This window comes from Hippoglossus hippoglossus, chromosome 18 (assembly GCF_009819705.1).
Source record: "Hippoglossus hippoglossus isolate fHipHip1 chromosome 18, fHipHip1.pri, whole genome shotgun sequence".
Lineage (NCBI taxonomy): Eukaryota > Metazoa > Chordata > Actinopteri > Pleuronectiformes > Pleuronectidae > Hippoglossus > Hippoglossus hippoglossus.
The window spans coordinates 6768553-6788304 of NC_047168.1; the positions used below are offsets into that span (position 1 = coordinate 6768553).

The following is a 19752-nucleotide window of genomic DNA, read 5'->3' on the forward strand; positions in this document are numbered from 1 at the left end:
AATACTAGTATACAAAGCTGCCTCTTATTGCAGTTATTATGATAACTAAACTTCATTACCAAATGCATTTGTATTTCTCTGTGTCTGTTGGTTACAAACTGAGTCCAGGTATCCCAGCTCCATTGATAATGAAGGAATATGCCACTTTGGGCTGTTGGTGCAACTCTTCTGCAACAGTTTGAGTATCTGTGACTTGCTCAATGGCATTTCAAGCATAGTTGACTCTCTTTATCAATGACTCTGTTGTTGGACTAATCAGCCTCATCAAAATTAGGCTGAATCTATCATGTCACAGGACCATGGAGAAAAAATGAGCTGCTGTGCACCTCCTATTTATTAATGGTCTTATGACAGCAAAGGTAATTTTACTAACAGAAAACAGAACCATCTTTTGAACAGTCGCTGGCGAAATGACGCGTCACATTATATATTCTTCACATTTATATTACAACAAACGCTATACACAGAACCACCGGCGACACAAGGACGGATCAGGCTTGGGACTGAGAGTCCAGGATATTTAATATCTTCATCTCAAAGTATGGTCACAATTTAAACCATCAAGCTCCTAATGTCATGATGATTACCTTTCACTGCCTGGATAACAACACATCTATATAAACACATACATCTGTTCATACATGTGTCTCTATCATCGCCGGAGTTTAGAAAAACATGGAGCCATTTTCTTATTTCCCAGGTAAAAGCACATGTTATTTCAGAAAACAATTTGAGATGCTTTGATTTGTTAGTTTAAACACGATTGTGTGAACAGTAGCAGCTGTTTGATCATATACATGCCAGATGCTAATCCTGAACTCTTTTCTCTGTGTGCACTGTTCTACGATGCTTGAATACCTGACCACAGATTTTATTTTAATGTACGTATTAAATTTAATGTAAATGTATATAGTTATAAAGCAAAAAAAAAAAAAACATAATCAAAGCTGCTGTTGACATTAAAGAGGGGTAAAAGGTTAGCTTAGCTTTGCGTGACAGGAAACAGAGGAAATAGCAAGTCTGGCTCCGTCCAAAGGTAAAATTAAAAACCTCCCACCTATAAAAGCTCACTTATTACACACTAGAAAACAGATGGAATTAGGATGTGCAGGGAAAATGTCTAACTTCCCCTTTTTTCTTTCCCTCCCTCTGTTCCTCCAGCTTTCTGAATCCAAACATCCACCTCTCCTGCCGACTCCACGCTGGAGCTCATACACAAGGTCAGTTCAGCCTGTTCACTTCAATAAAGCTGTACCTTTGTCAGGGAATGGACACAACTTAAAGCTAAGGAGACTTTAACGAGTGCTTAAACATTTTGTGGAGCGATAGATGGAGATTTGAGCACAAGAAACTGATCTCCTCAGCTTAGCATAAAGATTAGAAAGCAGCTAGCCTGCCTCAAAAAACAGAAACGTAAATTTAACAATGTATGGGAAGTAAAGCACTAATATATTTCTTGGATGAGTTCCTATATCTCAAATGTGATTATCAATGAGCTTTAAAAGAACGAGTGGGCAGATTTTGTAAAGATTAGCTTGCTAGCTTATGCCTCCAGTCTTTGTGCTAAGCTAACCGGATGCTAGCTGTAGCCTCCATCCAGGCATGAGAATGGAGCTAACTCTCAGCAAGAAAGAGGTTGAATGACAAACAGTTTTTTTTTATTTTCTTTACTTTGCGATGACTTTTGGAGTAAAGTTAAGTTAGGTGGTCATTTTTTGCAAATCTGCACAGAAACAGTTTGTCTACAACGTGCTTTAAGCCGAAAAATGTAGCGATGCTAACGTGCACCCCGCGCATGCCCTTGGGCGAGAGCTTTGTGTGCAGTGTGTGTGTTTCTGGTGTGTGTGCGAACGTGATCGCGGCTCAGAGGAGGATATCAGAGGACATTTAGACTAAAAACATGGTGTAAATGACGCGGTTTGCAGAAGAATTTGACTGTCGGGACTAAAGGGCACTTGGATGACATCACAGGAGCAGTATCGAGACATGTTATGTTTTTTACGCAGTTTTTTTTTACGTTTGAAGAAGTGGTCCCCAGTTTCTTCAATTCTATTGGATTTGGCTGCAAAGCTTTTTACCCTGAAACTCCTGAAGTGTTTTGTGGACTCAAACACTTCACCCACCCCTCCATCGCCATAGTGGTGAGTGGATAAAGAATGAATTTTCATTTTTCGGTGAACTATCCCTTTAACACTAGACCTCCATTATCTACAAAAGGTCAGCCACTGGACAAACTTTCCAAATTGTCAATATGACACGCTGACTGACAGCATGTGCAATATGCATGTGGTTTTCTGAGTGGTCCTGTGTGTGTGTGTGTGTGTCTTTAAAATAAACAGACCATAAGAGAAAATGAGGGATGAGAAGGTACGAAAAAAAAACACCCACTCAAACTGAAAGTGTGTGTATGTACATGTATATGTAAGAGGTTGAAGTCACACACTTGGGTGTTTTTCTTATGTTTCCAGCATCACTATGACACAGCCTGACACACACACACACACACACACACACACACACACACACACACACACACACACACACACACACACACCCAGACCCCCACACACACACACGCACACACGCACGCACACACACACACACGCACACACACACACACACACACACACACACACACACACACACGCCCATACCCCCACACACACACGCACACACACACACACGCACACACACACACACACACACACACACACACACACACACACACACACACACATACCCCCCCCACACACACGGTTGTGTTATGACAAGTTGGATGAAAGGCTGAAAGATCAACTGAAAGAGTGACGGCGGCCGATCAACTTGAGTGAAACTACATCTCTCTCTCTTGTTCGCTGTTTCTCTCTCTCCTCCCCCTTTCTCACACACGTGTAACTTCCAGCAGACCACACACTCTCACACACACACACACACACTCACACACACACAAACGCATTTCATTTGCCACTGACACATCTGTCCGCGTAATGACATATAAACAGGTAAGACTACATTTTTATTCTCCTTCAAATTTCTCTTTTGTTTGTTTAACACTATAAGGCCAGACTAAGTTTAGAGAAGGTTTCACTTAACTCAACATCACTAACAAACTTCTAAAACGCACCTGTTCTGCTTTGGTCTTGTTTGTCTGGTATCGTTTCAACGTTTTTTACCAACTTGACCAGAAACATTTACATCGAAGGTGCACATATATAAGGATTTAATGGGTTAAAGGATTCGATGTGAATGTAGCTTTGAATAAATCCACAAATGAAAGGATGTAAATGCAGAGAAATCCAGTTCAAATCCATAAAGAGATCCATAATATTTGATACATTTGTTGCACTCAGACAGATCAAACGTCATTATCACTAATTCTTTTCATGCAGTTTTGTATGTGTCTCTGTTGAATATCACATATCGTATAATCCATATAGCCCATGTAGCTATAAAGCTATGCCTTTTCCCTATAAGGACAAACTACGGTAGTGAGACGCGAGCTGCAACTTTATTTTGTAGCATTTCAGTGTTGTTACCTGCAACATGTTGGCGTTTACAGCAAACATGCTCTAACATGGACAGCCTTAAAACCAGACACTTTGTATAATGGTGGCAATAACAGACCAGAGCTTGACTTTAATCTTGATCCAGGTACAGTTAAACACATCTAGGTTATTGTCCTGCTGGTATAATTTGGCAAGAGGCCTGTGAATTTACGCCTTGGACGTAGCCATAGACACCATTTATAGCATTTGGGTGTTACACGTAACTCAAACTCATATAATATTCTTGTAATAACCCCTCCAGTAATTGAAGTTGTTTGAAACAGTTATCCAGAGGCGTTGTTTCGCCTTCAGAGTTATTTTGGAGGCTGCAGTGTGTGGTGTTGCTGTTCTGTCTTTAGGCAAATTTTTGACTTCCCCGATTGATTTGAATAAAGTGGGCAAAGCTTGAGGAGAAGGCTTTGTATTGTTGTTATTTTTGTCCTCCTTCGGTTTTGTGACCTCCTTTGACATCTGCAGACAGAACGAGGGCAACGACCGCCTTTGTGTGAAGTTGAGCAAGCGTCTGCGCCAACAAGGGCCCCGATCAAAAACGTTTATGAAGAACGTTTCCAGATTTTTGCATGAAACTCAAACTGTAGAATCTGAATGAAGTCGAGTTGTTTTCTTGTTTCATCTATTTTCATCTTTAAAGGATATATTGAACCATTATTATGGGCTTCCTGAAGAGAGGATGAAATGGGGACACTGGAGAAGATTGAAATAAGTTGCATTGCGATTCAGTCTGATCCAGAGAAATATTATGATCAGGGATTGAAAGAATTGTTCCACTTTACGTTTCACAAGCTTTCTGGGTCTCGCTGCAGAGAGGCATCCCCACAGCATGACGCTGCTACACCAAACCTCAAAGTGGGTATTCAGAGTTTTCTGCTAATATTTGGCAGTGCAAAGTTTACATAAAAGTGTCATCAGGCCATAAAACCACTTTATTTACCACATGTGCTCTGATAAACACTACCTCAGATATCATGTGATCTTCTGTAAAATGGGGTTTTCTCTTTGTTATAAAGCTGTGGCTCCTAATGTATCCGGAACACAGTTGTTGTTTGCAGTGTCTCCCTGCTCAGCTATGGAGACCTGCTGCTCCCTCGCAGTTATTCATGGCCTCTCTTAGTTGTTAGCTTTTTTACCAAGACTTAAGTGTTTGAGGATAATCAATCAGAAAATATTCTTATATTCTTCCCCTGATTGGTATTTCTTTATCACAGACTACTCCGCAATGTTTCTTTTTGTGCAACCTCAAATCATTCGTCATACCTTAAATACACAAAACGATGGATCAGATGCATGCATGGGGATTTAGGTGTCAAATTAAAGGGCTAAATATTAGTGGAATCTATTTTTTTGTGATTTATATTTGCACTTGATTTAAACCAGTATACCCATTAGACTGCACTTCCGCAAGAAATTCAAATTGATACGTTATCATCTGCGTCTGATTGTTAGCAGGATTATGCAAAAACGTCTTGATGGATTGCCATGAAACTTGGTGGAAGGATGCGGGTTGGGTCAGAACCTACTAAATATTGATGCAGATCCAGATCAGCGGTGATGAAAAAAATGTAATGTAATTCGCTGCTGCTTGATTTAATTTAAGGGACATTAGTGGAGGTATATATGCGCTCTGCTGTTTGTGTGTCTTTGTGTTAGCAGGATAAGTAAAAAACTACAGAACCAATTTCTATTACATTTTATGGAGGGGTGGGGTATGACGGAGGAAGAAGCTGCTAAAGTTTGGAGCAGATCTGGATAAACAAGATTTTACTATGGCGAGATAGGACGTTAGCCTTGTTCCCGGTATGTCCTCTCCGAGCATCCTTTTAGTTTCATAGTGTGAAGTAGTAAACACGAAACATTTAACTCTATGACCTTGTTACTGACACTGTATTGGAGGATGTGTTTTATACTGTAAAGCGCTTTGAGTGGTCGATAAGATATAAATACAGTCATACAGTACATTTACCATCGATTGTAAACTTACTATGTAAATGATAACCATAATTCATCAGAAATGAATAATACATTAGATTATTGTGTGACTAAAACAATCTAATCAGCAGCAAACAGAATCTGGGTAGATCTGACTACAAGGTGTTTTACCTTCCCCCATTTTACACCAATGCACTGATTTCTCCCGGATCATTGCTTACTCAGCAGTGGCCCTGTGAATAATCATAACTTTTTGTAATCAAACGAAACAAATCCTTCAAAAACATAAAGAGATGGTTTCAGTATGAAATCATCGTAATGACAAAAAGACTGAAGTTCATCTAAAGGTTTTGTGCTTCCGTCAATTAACAGGAGACAAGATGAAACAATACGTTTTCCTGGAGAAACTAGTTATTATTATCGTACGGCTCCATACTGTAGCGGCGATCATATTAAAAAACGTTTAAAAAGTTGATACATCGCAAACAAGCTAAGATGATGTAACTTTCATCCCTGACGCTGTTGTTCTTCTGAGAATAAATGACAAAAACAAAATTCTGCACAATAGCAAATTTTACATTTAGAGTAATCCTGATATACTTTGTTCTTAATCTGTTTTTCCAAATGCAAAAAACAAATTTGAAAAACGAAATGATTTACTTGCAGTACAACTAATCAATATTCACTATTTGTTAAAATGCTGTGATAGCTTAAAATAATGGAGGAACCCCTTTAGTATATTTCCATTTATATATTCATATAATGTTACTTCTGTTAATTCACCTTCAGTTGACCCCTTTGATCTTTATCATGATGGAAAACTGAATTCAATCTTTTGCACAGTAAATTGATAAAAAGGCTAAATACATTAGGATGGTTGTTTTTTTTCCATGTAGAAAATACAGTGATGGAAAATATCCAACTATTAGTATCGCACTGTATCAGCAGCGTCACATGTTCTCTGGAAATATTTCTGATTAGACTGATTCACACTTAAGTCGTAAAATTGTTGTTAATATGCGCTATTATACTATTGTTTGCAAAATGTCTTGTCGCTCTCAACTCAAGCTTTGATAACTTTGGTAGCTCTTGAAAAGTTTATTGAAAAGGTGGAATTTAAGGGTAGAGAAAGTTCAATTTTACTGCTTCAGATTATTGTGATACGACGATTGCTGTTAGGTGATGAAATGTGAAAAGTCGTCCCGTGGTGCACACATGGAGACGCGTGTGCCGACGACAAGGTCTCAGAACATTTTATGGCCTGTGATCTTTTCAGGCGTATAAACTCATGTTACCTCAACAATTAAAGAAATGGCATTCTCCAAATGCCTTCATGCATTAAAATGAAAATATGATATATTTCCAACCGTATTATTTTTTATGTTGATTTGTGTGGCACATTAATTAATAATACACTGCGGTAAACCCTTTTCTGTGTTTTTTACTATTGTTAAACTGTCTTATGAGATAAAAATACTCTGTCGTTTGAGTCAAATGTATGAATTCACTGAATAATCTTTCCCCTTTGCTTTAAATGTTTGTATAAAAATCACATTAAAGGGAAGGTCCACCTTTTTTGAAAAAGAATCTCCGTCTGGTTGTAGGTTTGCTTCTGTGTGCCAAGTATTTCACACACAGCATCGTTGCCTTATCATCAACGTTACACGTGCTCGTCCTGTCCATTACACATTCACCTACAGTGTCAATGTGGACATGGTCACGGAGACGGAAGTCGACCCAGTCGAATACCTGCTGGGTTTGGTAAAATAGCCTGTTTTCTGATGCACTATTTTTCATGTCGTTTGACAGTTTAATGTCTCCCTCGGCTTGTTAGTTCCTTTCTTCCTACCAGTCATCTCTTCTTTTCTCAGTGACGGAAGACAGGCGGAGGGACGGAGGAAGAAAAAAGTCCAGAAGTGCTTCTCTCTTCCCCCCTCCTCTGCTCCTGCGGGTTTTTATGTTGAATTTGAGAGAAAACCAGAGAAGTGTCTCCCCCGTACGTACGCACTCCTCCACACTCCGCTTCCTTCTCACCTCCTCTCATTCAGACATCTTTCACTCCGCAGTTTTCTCAAGGTTCCGGACACACAAATGTATGCAAATGACATACGCACAGCCGACAAAGACGAATTAGCAATTCATGTCAAAACGACTGAAGAAAAGGTTGATACGTAGAATTTGCTTAATTTTAGATGTCGATCTCAGGTTAGGCTTTTGAAGGCCAAGCTTAATGCAAAACTCAGTTTTGCAAGGTTCCAAAAAACTGGATACTTCTTTCAAAAATTCCATCAATTTCTATTTTCTTCGCAGAATATAATTATGGAATATTTGGAAGGACATCATTTTACTCTCAAATATGTGACTGAATCGTAATGATAGGAACTGAAGCCGGCTGAGGAGGATGTTTAAGTTGGCATTAAGTTGAATTCAACAACTTCCTGTGCTGGATGAGCATAAGCAGCGGTAAAAGACCTTGTTAATTCCTCATCAGTGTACGTTTTTCATGATTCTGACGAATGTTGCAGTTTACACACAGATTACACAAGCATCACATTCCTGCACTGTCACTCACGAACTGCACATAAAAGGTCTCAAGTGTCCGTGCATGTGCATGTGTTGCAAGTGTTGTTAACTTTATTAAGTAAATTCTGTCATTTTCGGCACAAAAAAAGGTGCAAATGTAGTTGAAAATTGGCACTTTAGTGTCACAAATTTCCTCAAAACACTTTTGGAGATTCGAACGATGATCAGACAGATGTTGATTCCTTTGATTACATGAATGATGCAACTTTTGACAATAGATGCGAACAATGTGACACAGCAGCTTTCCAGGTGTGGATAGTACATTAACTCAAGTGAAATATGGTAAATTCAATTATTTCCATTTTGTACATTTTAGATTTGACCATATATATAATATAAACTGTATTCCACATGACACGTGTGTATTCTATTTGTACATTTGGTGATGATAGTGATGATGGTAGATGATACAGAAGACAACCACAGGATTTGATTCATTAGTTCATTTAGCACCGAAAATAACAATTCCCTTTTATTGGTGGCGCTTTGTATTATTGACCATTTCTACATTGTAATACTGCCTTTTACAGAAAACTTTAAATAATGTTGTATCACGAATGTTATTTAAACCTTTCGATCACTCTGCGACCCTTAAATAACATGCGTGTGTGTGTGTGTGTGCGTGTGTTTGTATGTGTGTGTGTGTGGCTGAGGTTACTGAAGTTGCTAAGACTTGTAAACCTGTCAGTGGTCATGTTTGAGGTTGTGTGTGCATGAGCGAGCAGGTGTTTAAGGTTGTATGACAAAACAAAGGTTGAAAACAGTTTAATTTGTGTGTGTGTGTGTGTGTGTGTCAGGTAGGCGAGTGGGTGGGCGAGTAGGTGGTGCTGCGATGTGTTTAGAGGGTTCCCTGAACTTCATCGCTTGTCGCCGTCTTCCTTCCTGTTTGAATGTCTCTCACTTCCTGTCAGCTGTCTCAGCAAGAGACTCTTAATCTACTTACTTATACTTACAAAATGTACTGTATTTAAAACTGAAAGACACACATATTATACAAACTGAAATGATTGAAGAGTTTCCAAGATGAATGCTTTTTATAGCGTGCACCTTGTTTTTGAGGTTCCTCTCTGATCAGTTTTCAATCTCAGCCTGAGTATCTGAAAAAAGAAAGGAACAGTGGAAAAAGTGCCTAGAAGGGATGGAAAGCCTAGGAAAGAACCAAGATGTGCACCAAAAAGCAGAAAGCGTATATGAACGAACACAGAGATTAAAGCAAAGCAGAGAGATGAAAAAAAAAGCAAGCGATGGAGAGAAGATGAAAGATGGGACAAGAGAAAACAAAGTTGCGAGAGAACGACTCCGGGTGAGATAAGGACGGGCAAAGAGACGGAAAGAGAGACAGGGAGAGGGAGGCGGAGGGCAGAGAGATAAAGATAGCTGAGCGGAGGGAGATCCGTCAGCGTTTGTTTCCTCAGGATGTGGTTACCACAACAACGAAAAGGCAGCGAGGCAACATCACTACCCCTCGGTCCCTTCTGACACCTGCAGGTGTGTGTGTGTGTGTGTGTGAAATTCAGCGTGTGTGTGTAGACGCACATAAGTGTGATTTACTCAGTAACTGATGGAGTTAGGTGTGTGTGACAGACAGCGAGTGTGTGTGTGTGTGTGTGTGTGTGTGTTATACAGCAGAAAGAGAGAGAGAGAGAGAGAGAGCGAGAGAGAGAGAGAGAGAGAGAGAGAGAGAGAGAGAGAGAGAGAGAGAGAGAGAGAGAGAGAGAGAGAGAGAGAGAGAGAGACAGATAGGAAGGACTAAGTGTCTGTCTATGAATCTGAAAGGGGAAATTATAAGACTCTGGACACAGTAGCGAACGAAAGACCAAGAAAAAGAAAGAAAGAATGAAGAAGAAAATTAGAAGAACAACAACCAGAACCCGAAAACAACAGAGGACAATGTTTGAAAAGGAAATAAAGCACCAAGGACTGGTAAAAAAAAGAAAAGAAGAAAACCTCAAAACGTACATACAGTGTATCTGTCTTCATCTCGTCTTCCTTCGTTCTTTCTCTTTCTGACTCACTCACTGTCCTATTTAGAGCGGCATGTGGTTTCAAGAAAGAAAGACTTAAAAGTTGAATGCAGCGCAGTGTGAATGTGAATTTTAACCAAGTTCCTTCTCTCTTGAAGAGTTGTTTTTTGATATACTTGATTTAAGCGAAATGACCTTCTATTTTGTTTCTTGGCTTCTCTTGCTGCGTCGCTCTCGGCACAAGTTTTCATGCATTTCACTTGTTCGGACTAAGTTGTGGGCAGACATTTTCTATCGCATCCGATGCTGTGTCGTTGAATCTGTTTTTAAGGGAGGAAAAGGACAAGCTAACCCTGAATGGCATCAGTGGAGGTGTGTTAGCATTCTAAACCGAAACTAAACAGACTTGGAGTTAAAAACTGGCGCTCGTGCAGCCTGCAGAATTCATTTAAGATAACGTCTAACTAGTTTGAAGTACAAAACACAGACAGTGCTCTGAATGAGTTATTGATAAATCTAACTCTGATATGTGCAGGACTTTGTAAAAGCCATTTCTGGACAACATTTGGAGAAATCATCAAAAACAGGCCTATGCAAAGTAATTAATTATCATATTAGACATGTCAGCTGTTTTTCCAATGCAAACACTTAACGATCCTCTCTTTGTTACTTTATTTTGATAGCGGCGGTTAGCAACACTAACACAACCAACATTGTATTCAGGTTAGGTTTTCAAATTTTGTAATTAATCCTCTACCATCACAGAATCTCTTTTATCCTCTACTCTTCTATGTAGTGTGTTGTTTTGTTTTGCCGACTGTTTCTATTTTTGAATCCCTATTCTATTGTGATTTAGTTTGTAGGTACTGGAGTAGCTGAACTAAATATAAAATGAAATAAGAGAACTCACATTTCGAATGAAGTCCTAGAATCTGTCAGAGAATGTTTTGTAACACCGGCAGGGAGGTACTAATGCTAATGCCGTGACATGATTGTTCATACTTACACTGTGCTCCTTTCTGTGTCCTGTAGTCACATTAGCCAAACCAAGCAAGCAACCATGGATGACTGTTCACCCACCCAATCCTTCCCTAACCTCCACCACCATCGCCACCGCCCATCCCTTCACCTCACTTTGCCCAACCTTCAGAGCCCAGAAGCCGGGTATCAACCTGCGCTGGACCCCCTGGAGCAGTATGGAAGCAGAGGGGAACAATCTGCAGCGTCTTTCCCGAATTCAAGCAACTCCTCTGGGGGGAGAAAGGGGAGCAGTGGCGGAGATAGAGGATTCCAAAACACAAGTGGTAGTGGTATGGGTGGAGATGATGGCTTGAGAGGCCATCGTGACAGAGATGGCGGGCAGGACAGTCATTTCCCCGACGCCTGGTGTGGTGGTATCAAGAAAGAAGAAGTATGGGAAGACGGTGAAAGCTCTACAGATGTATTTTACAATAAAGCTGATTGCTACAATAACCCAAATGGGGCTTTTTACACCATGAACTGTGACAGCGAGGAAGGACTCAGGTGTAAACTCAGAGCAAATTATAATAACTATACCCAGGTTAGCTGTGATGCTAAAAGTGAAGGGGTTTACAATAGGGAGGCTAATTTTAGCCACTTTACGGTGTGCCACAGTAGGAGTGCTGCAGGAAGCTTGAGCGACAGCACCGTCGGTTATTGTCGGACAGATTCAAGAGTGAGCGAAAACTATTCAGGAAGAGAAGAAGACTATGGATCCAGCTGTGGGTCGGGTGAGGATCAGCTTCAGCAAGCAGAGGTGGAGGCTCCCTGGCTCGGTATGTCTCCCTCGAGTCAGACTGGAGAAGGGAGGTGGAGAGGAGAAGCAGACGCCATTGCTTTGACCGCGGGGGTCCTGCCCCTGAGGTCACCTATCACCATCAGCAGCGGGACGTACACTCAGAAACTGGACTCCTTCTCCGAGGCGTTCCTCTCCCAGCGAAAGAGACGGTTTCCCGTGAATCAAAGTGGGGATTCCTCTGGACAGTTGTGGGAGTTCGGAGAAACGCCTGGATTTGTCAACTCGAGTCACAGCTGTGCTTTTGATTCAGACCCCTACCTGCCATCTGTCTCCTTCTCTTCCCCAGTTCACCACTCTCTTCCATCCTTCCCCTCTCCTCCCACATCGTCTCACCTCGTGTCTTCAGTTCTCAGTCCTCCTCCCACACCTCTACCCCCTCCTTCTCACTCGCCCTCCAAAATGGACTCTCCCAGCGCATCTGGAGGAAGTGGCCAAGAATCACTTGGCCCGCTCCAGTTTTTCACATCCCGCCTTCAGCCTCTCCCATCTGTCCATTGCTCCGGGATGATGTGGAAGTTTCCTCTGTTGTCGCACAGCTTTCCACAGTCGTCGGGGGACCCCAGCAGCAGTGACAACAACTTAAGATCGTCCCATGTTTCTCATTATGGAAATATTACTGGTAATATATTGTCATGAAAGTATGATTCTAAGAAGATTAATATAAATGTGAATATAATATAGCACTTAAACATTAATAATTTAAATAAGAAACACGCCACATATACATATGGGATTTGTGAGTTTTTATAGAAAATCTCCCGTTTCCTACGTGCAAATTACATTTCACCTTTTACATTTCCAAACCATTTATAAAATAAATCTGTAAGAACATTTATAACATGTGAAAAATGAAATGGTCCCATATGAAAACCAGTTATCGTAATGTCAGAATTAATATTCAGATTTGACTCTGTTTTCTCTCCCACCATCTTCTTGTTATTCCTCCAGCTGCACATGACACCCTCCAGTCTCCTGAGTCGCCATTCCTCACTTCCTCATTCCATCATTCGTCCCTCCACCCTTCACCCAGAGACCTCTGTCCCTTGAACACTCCATCCCTCCATCTTCCCTCTCCTCCATCTCACCTCTCCGGCCCAAATAACGTGGCAGCAGAAGACACAGCTCCTTACTTGGTGAGCCAGAAAGTAAAGAATGGACCAGCCGCTCTGCAGGTATGGTGTCGTACATCTACTCCTGACTGAAATAAACAGTATACATTATAATTGTTTGGTTGCCAGGTTTTAAGATTACAGTTAAAAGAGTTTTTGCATATCCTCAACTAACGGAGCTGACTTAATATCTGTAAAATTTGCCAGAGCCTCAACTGTGTTTTGTGCTACTTGATAAATGCTGGCATGCAAACACAAATAAATCTTAAATGTTTTCTTTTAGCCAGGTTGGATCATTTTGTTGTCTGTTTGGACCTCTAGTTTTAAGAATAACTAGGCCGAATCCATCCAAAAATGTCTAGATATAGACTTTAAGAGTTACTGTTGAACAAAAAGTAAATAAAAAAGTAAATAAAAGGCATTATGGTTTTGGAGTTCTTCCTCATGAACACGCACTGTCTTTCTAAAGTCACATTTTGACTGTGAGGTTGCCATGTTTGCACACAAAACAAAACCCAGGAGACTGGGTAGAAGCTGTTCATACATTATGGGCGGCTGCATAAATGTTTGTTTGTCCAAAAATGACGTTAACTCTATTTGCGTTACTGCTTCTAAAACCACATTCTCATTTTGAGACACATTTTATAGATAGAATCTGTAAATTAGACACAGTAAGAGTTGGTGAAAGGCATGATTGTCAACTATGATTGAGTTTGATTCGCCTGCTTCCAAACTAGGCCAGATGCATCATGGGCTTATCCCTGCAATTATTAATTTACCCCAATCACCTTACTCAGAATACAGTCCTAAGGAGTTTGTGTTACCCGATTGCCTCCAAACCAACAAAAAATTTAACTCATCTTCTAAATACTGAAGCTTTTAGGACTCTATTCTCACATTTTTCTCTCTGGATTTAGTTTTTGATCATGTATTAATCAAACGACACAAAGAACAACACTATAAAATACTTTGTCCTTGGACTTTTACAGCAACAACCCTCTCCTGTCTACACTGGAACGCCATTTCCCAGTGTCCTTCACCCTAGCAGGGGCCAGAAGAGGGGCCACTACACTCCACGACCCCTGCTCAATCCAATCCGCAGAGGGACGGGTCTGTACTCCTCCCTCTTACCGCTCCATCACAAAGAGGATAAACCGGCATTCAGAGAAGAGGAAGAGGATTGTGGTGTGTTACAGTGAGTAAAAAGGAAACTGGGAGCTGGGGAAGAACGCAACACAACTGAAACAGGCGAAAAATACAGTATCATTATACTAATAAAGTGTTGGCTTAAGAGTTTTAAAAATATTTTGGGTTAGGGTTAGGGTTTAAGTCACTTTCATTTGTTTCTATTTCTCTTTCCCTCCTTCCAGGAGTGTGAATGTAGGTTTCGAGTTCCAGGCAGAGCTTCCACCATGCTGCGTTAAGGGCAATGGGTCAGGGACTTGGTCCCCGGATGATGAAGCTCCCAGGGAACAGTTGCTCTGGAAACCATTGCAGGAGCTGGAGGAGAGTGCCAACTTACAAAATCAAGGTAAATGTCTAAATCTGATTTTCATAATCTGTAACCCATTGACCAGATAAGAGTGATTGTATGTAAAATAAAATAGGGTGACCTCTCAGATCTTCAACATAATAAGGAAGTGGGAAAAGGAAAGGCCCACAGGACACTTAATTACGTTTTTTGCATGTACAGGACAGTGTGCAGGATTCCTCTTCTCTCACCTGCACGTTATTCACAGGAGAAATGGGAACTCAAAATAATTTTAGATTAAAAATATAGACTCCTAACATAATGAAATGTAGTTATGGCCGTTTATTCTTTTGTGAAGTGTTAAATCCTGTTGTGTTTGTGTGTGTGTGTGTGTGCACAGTGGACAAGCTGCTGTCATTGTGTAGTTCGAGCTGTCTACCAGGAGGGGGCAGTAACACCGAGCTGGCTCTGCACTGTCTGCACCACTGCCAGGGGAACACAATGGTAATCTTTCTTTATTTCTCTCTCTCTCTCTCTCTCTCTCTCTCTCTCTCTCTCTCTCTCTCTCATTCATATCCAGTTAACACTATCCATCACACGTGCCTCATTCATCTGTTCTCTGTCCTGTGCAGGCCACTCTGGAGATGCTGCTGTTCTGGCAGCCCTCTTCAGCAGGAGACTACCACTACTCTGGTAACCTTTGACCTTTGACCTCACCCTAAGGCCTTAGCTATCTCATACTCACTAAAGAATCATTCCTAAATGATCACCTTATGTCCAGATAACTCTTTACCCACAGTTAAATCCTCTTCTTTCACCCTGTGAAATAACTTGGCGGTCAGTTAAATGCTACGAGCGTTCACACTGCTTCTACCTCTCAGCTGATTCTGAATCAGACCCACTTTGTATAGATTTACATAATATAACAAGAATGTTCTTGTTCACAAACTGAGTCAATATTTGATAAATATTATGTATTCTGATGATTAATGGTGGAAAATAGGTGCACAGTGAGTTGGGTGTGTTTTCATACTCACTGTAATGTGTCCTTTTTTAACAGGTATACACAATAATGTAGAGCTGCCAGCATTGAACAGAAAATAATCAAAACCTCTGTTGCAGAAGTTAAAATGTTAAAAAGTATTTTGATCGTATAATGGACTATAAAATGGAAATTGTGGGGCACAGTATAACTTTGTAATGGCCATTGTTGATGGTAGAAAGATAAGTGGGTCAATTATTTTCTGTATGAAGACTAATTATCAGCATTGGAATCTAATCACTCTAGTTTCTTTTACAGTTTTTTTCTCTAGTGGCACCACCTCTTTTAACCAGGGGACAGAAATGGCCAGAGAAGTAACATTAAAATCAAATGTGTTGCAGTAAAGGAAGTTCATTGTTTCTGTACAACAACATCAGTCAACAGCTGTATGCAAGTCTGACTCAGCAAAACACAAACTCTTCCCACTGTAGTATAATAGTAGGCTTTGTAACAGCCTCACTCTTTCTAGGTCTCTCTCTCGGTTTTTTGGTGCATTTAAATCCACCATGAACTATGTGAAGTACAGAGGACACATTGTTCTACGTTGTACAGTCAACTCAGGTGACTGCTAAAAAGTTTATTTTCAATAATGTCTAAAGTCGCTGGCATGTCCCAGAATACCACTGCAGCTAATAACCCCCCTGGATCACTCCTAAAGCTGTGAGTCACCGTGAGTGTGTGTGTGTGTGTCCTCAAGCAATCTACGTTACGTTTTATATAGGAGATCAGTCAACACACACGTTTTCATCAGCATTATCAACTCAGCACATTGCTAAAAGCAGTCATTCCACATCAGACTCATCATCGCTGGTTGTCTAGCAAGTAACAGCGACCTTTTGGTATTTGTTTTCATTATTTGCCGTGCCCTCTCTCCCCCTCCCCCATCGCTCATCTCTCTCTCTCTCTCTCTCTCTCTCTCTCTCTCTCTCTCTGTAGGCAGTAATTTTTGGACAGACGCTGAAAAGAGTCTCTTCGGTGCAGCTCTGGGGACTTACGGAAAAGACTTCTCACTCATACACAAAACGGTATAACAAGCATTCATGCATTGTTTGTCTTTTGTGCCGAATCTTTTCTCAATGTGCTCCCTTCTAATCTGCATAGGCCCTAACCTAAAAGTATGCATGTATACATACTATTATTTTTCTAAATCAGGAGCCATAAAGGGGCCAGAACTTATGTCAATTAAGTCATTCCTTGTTTACTGTTAGCTCTATAGCCACACATCATGGAATATATGTTGAAATTGTTCCTTGTGTACTTTAAAAATGCTTAGGAAATAAAACATCTTAACAGATTGTCATATTTAATGTTAGTATTGTGAGTAAGTGCCCCCTGGTATATACACGTGTAGAAATTGTAGAAACACACACGTTTTCCCAACAGAACTAAAGCTTTGCTGATAATAACACCCACTAAAACCCACCAAAATCAACACATGGAAAGTGAAGCATTCCATTTTGTGCAGGGTCATGACACAAAGGTAAAGAAGAATTTTCCTTAGCTGCAGTGTACACAGTGTTCCTTTCCTTCCCTGCACCTGTTAGTTTTTTGTTGACTCACCATGCACTTCAGTAGGAGAGCAGCAGACTCATCTAAGTGCACTAACAAATGTACAGTTTTATTCCACTTATGATGATGGTGCACAGACAGATTACCAACTCTCATAAACATCTGATCATTTACAGCAAGTAGAGAGTTTGAAGAATGTCCCATTCAACTCATTGACTCCCTTTACAGGCACATGAAAGCAGAAGTTACTGCATGCCTCCCATCTGTAGTCTATCATTTGAGTGGCTGCGATGTCAAAGTGTAGTTAAACTCCCCACATCCACTGATTATCTTTATGGCTTCTTATGCAACTGTGACGTTACTGAAAGTGCACCGCCACTTTCACAGGACTTAGTGAAAATAACAATTAAAAAATCACCTGAAAACTCAGTGAGCCAATGAAAAGCTGCAAAACATTGTAATTTGACAGTGTGTTAGTGCTACTGAATATGTCAGCTTGATATTCGGAATCAAGCTGAGGTAGACGTGAAGAGAGTCAGACTTTCAGGTTGACTTTTCAGTGCTAATTTTGCATGCGTTTGTATGTATTTACATGTTCTTGTGTGTGTTTATGCTGCAGGTAAAGACCAAGACGGTGAGCCAGTGTATCGAGTTTTATTACCTGAGCAAGAAACTTGTGGACAAGCAGAGGAAACAGCAGGAGGAAGACAACAGAGATGAAGAGTTGCAGCAGCAGAAAAGTGTAAGAAACACGTGAACGTAAAGAGTTAACTTTGAATCTTTCTTCCTCTTGTAAAACTGATCCTGGACTTCCCACTGATGTTTCTGTTTAAGTAACATTCCTTTGCTTTAGTTCTCGTCCTCTTTTGTCCTGTGGTGGTTTGTGTATTCCCATGATACACTGCATCATGTGTCAGATAAGCCTTACGATACAACAGAACAAAATGGTGCGCATGGAATCTGGGGTATTTTGTCGGTCTTGTGTTCCATAGTTATCCAGCTTGAAATGCAGCTCAACAAGTCAGTCCCACCATGGTGGCTTATTATTGGTCCTGTTTTTACAGATGACGCCCATCTGTCAGCCAGCGGAGAGACGGTTTGGGCAGGCGGAGGCGGTTCCCGCGCCCTCATTGGCCAGCTTCTTCCCCTGCAAGCTGTGTGGCAAGTGAGTAGGACCAGACAGACCAGAGGAACCCGCAGCATACAGCTGTGTACAGTGTTTGGCATTTCTGAGCAAGCCAGCAGATGGTCTTAATTTCCAAGTCTTCTTTTCATTTTCTGTCTTCCTCTGTCCTTTAACCCTCTCCCTCCAGAATGTTCTACAAAATCAAGTCCCGTAACGCTCACATGAAGATCCACCGCCAGCCTCAGGAGGACTGGGGCGACAGGCGGCTGCAGCACCAGATCCTCACGCAGCGTCTGGCCCTCAGCCGTTCAGCCAACCCCATCTCAGGCAGTAATCTGCTCCCACCTCATGCTCCAGCTCGGACCTTTACCTCCTCTGGAGCATCACGCACCAGCAGCAATGCAGACAATATCCTCAACTCTATAACCAGCAGCAACACCAGCACTCCCAGCGATGCCCGAGATCCCAGCACTGCAGTGACATATAACAACATCACTGCGTCTAACTCTCATGTGATCACCAGTGTTGACGCTGGGGACTCAAATCAGAGAGAGCCCACCTCTGTCTTACCTTTCCACCAGTCATGGAGCTCATATGGACATGGCCCCACTCAGGCTGTCTTCTTCTGCAACACAGATGGGAAAGAGGAGGCTGGAGATGGGACAGTGGGAGGAAAAGAGGCCATCGACTGGCAATAGCTTTTAACTCTCCCAAAAGCATTACCACTGCTGAAGTCAAACTGGAATTTAAACTTTAAGTTTATGTAGCTTTTTCCCCTGCAACGCTTTGCATTTGTTTTACCTAAATAAATAGCAGCTTTAAAATTAGTTTGATGGGTCACTGACTGTAGATCAGTTAAATAGACAGCGATGTCATTTAAAACCTGCGCTTACCTCCAATTTTCTGAGCAGAGTTTGGTGTGTTTGTTTCATCAGCAGCTCTTCTGGTTCAGAAAGCTAGGGTTCATGGGTAATACCCACCGTTCAGTTGTGTTTAAGGGACTACGCAGTCAGAGCTCTGGTCAAGAGATTACGAGGCTTAAGGAGCCCAACAGAGTGAATCACCACGTGGGTGCAGGGGGCGCTGTAGCTCAGTTAAAGAAAGAGATTTTTTTGTAAATTGTGCTTTTGAATAAAATTTGTCACCTTGAGATTGTTTTTGAGTTCAGTCAAACACAACTTTTACACAGATCAAACAAATGAGATATAATATGTTTATTGATCCAGGATAGCTGTTTCCCTGTTTCCAGGCTTTGTGCTTAGCTAAGCTAACTGGCTATATATATATATTTTCATATTTAATGCACAGACATGTCAAACTTTTTATCTAACTTTACTCAATAAATCAATAATAGAACCATTCAAAATGTCAAACTATTACTTTAGTTCTCACAAAGTCCTTTAAAGAAGTCAGGTTGAGCTGAATGGTCCATCAAGGTCTAAAATGCAAATACACAAAGAGATAGAAAGAGGAGCACACACACGCACACACACACACACACTAAGACACGGCGTGTTGAAAGGTTTTGATATAACACCATAATGGGCTAATATTGACCTTGGTAGGTCATCTCCTCTCTTATAGTTGTCTGAGTGGCCGGCATTGCCCTGTTGATGGTTAACCACAGCTCCAGTTTG

The 19752-nt window shown here is 41.0% G+C and overlaps 1 protein-coding gene across 2 annotated transcripts; it reads left to right on the forward strand.

Annotated features, from left to right (window-relative positions):
- The first annotated feature begins 2929 nt into the window (after positions 1-2929).
- Positions 2930-18955, forward strand: si:dkey-19b23.10 (transcriptional-regulating factor 1). Of its 2 annotated transcripts, none has more exons than XM_034569457.1 (11): positions 2930-3002; positions 11072-12477; positions 12807-13030; positions 13957-14162; positions 14338-14498; positions 14839-14942; positions 15071-15131; positions 16417-16505; positions 17609-17731; positions 18054-18154; positions 18303-18955. In XM_034569457.1, the coding sequence occupies exons 2-11, from the start codon at positions 11100-11102 to the stop codon at positions 18811-18813; spliced, it is 2958 nt and encodes a 985-aa protein (XP_034425348.1). In that variant the 5' UTR covers positions 2930-3002; positions 11072-11099; the 3' UTR covers positions 18814-18955. The 2 variants fall into 2 exon arrangements, with proteins under 2 accessions (XP_034425348.1, XP_034425347.1); XM_034569456.1 differs by lacking the exon at positions 2930-3002 and adding an exon at positions 9767-9998 and having other exon boundaries at positions 17609-17730; positions 18047-18154.
- Positions 18956-19752: the final 797 nt, after the last annotated feature.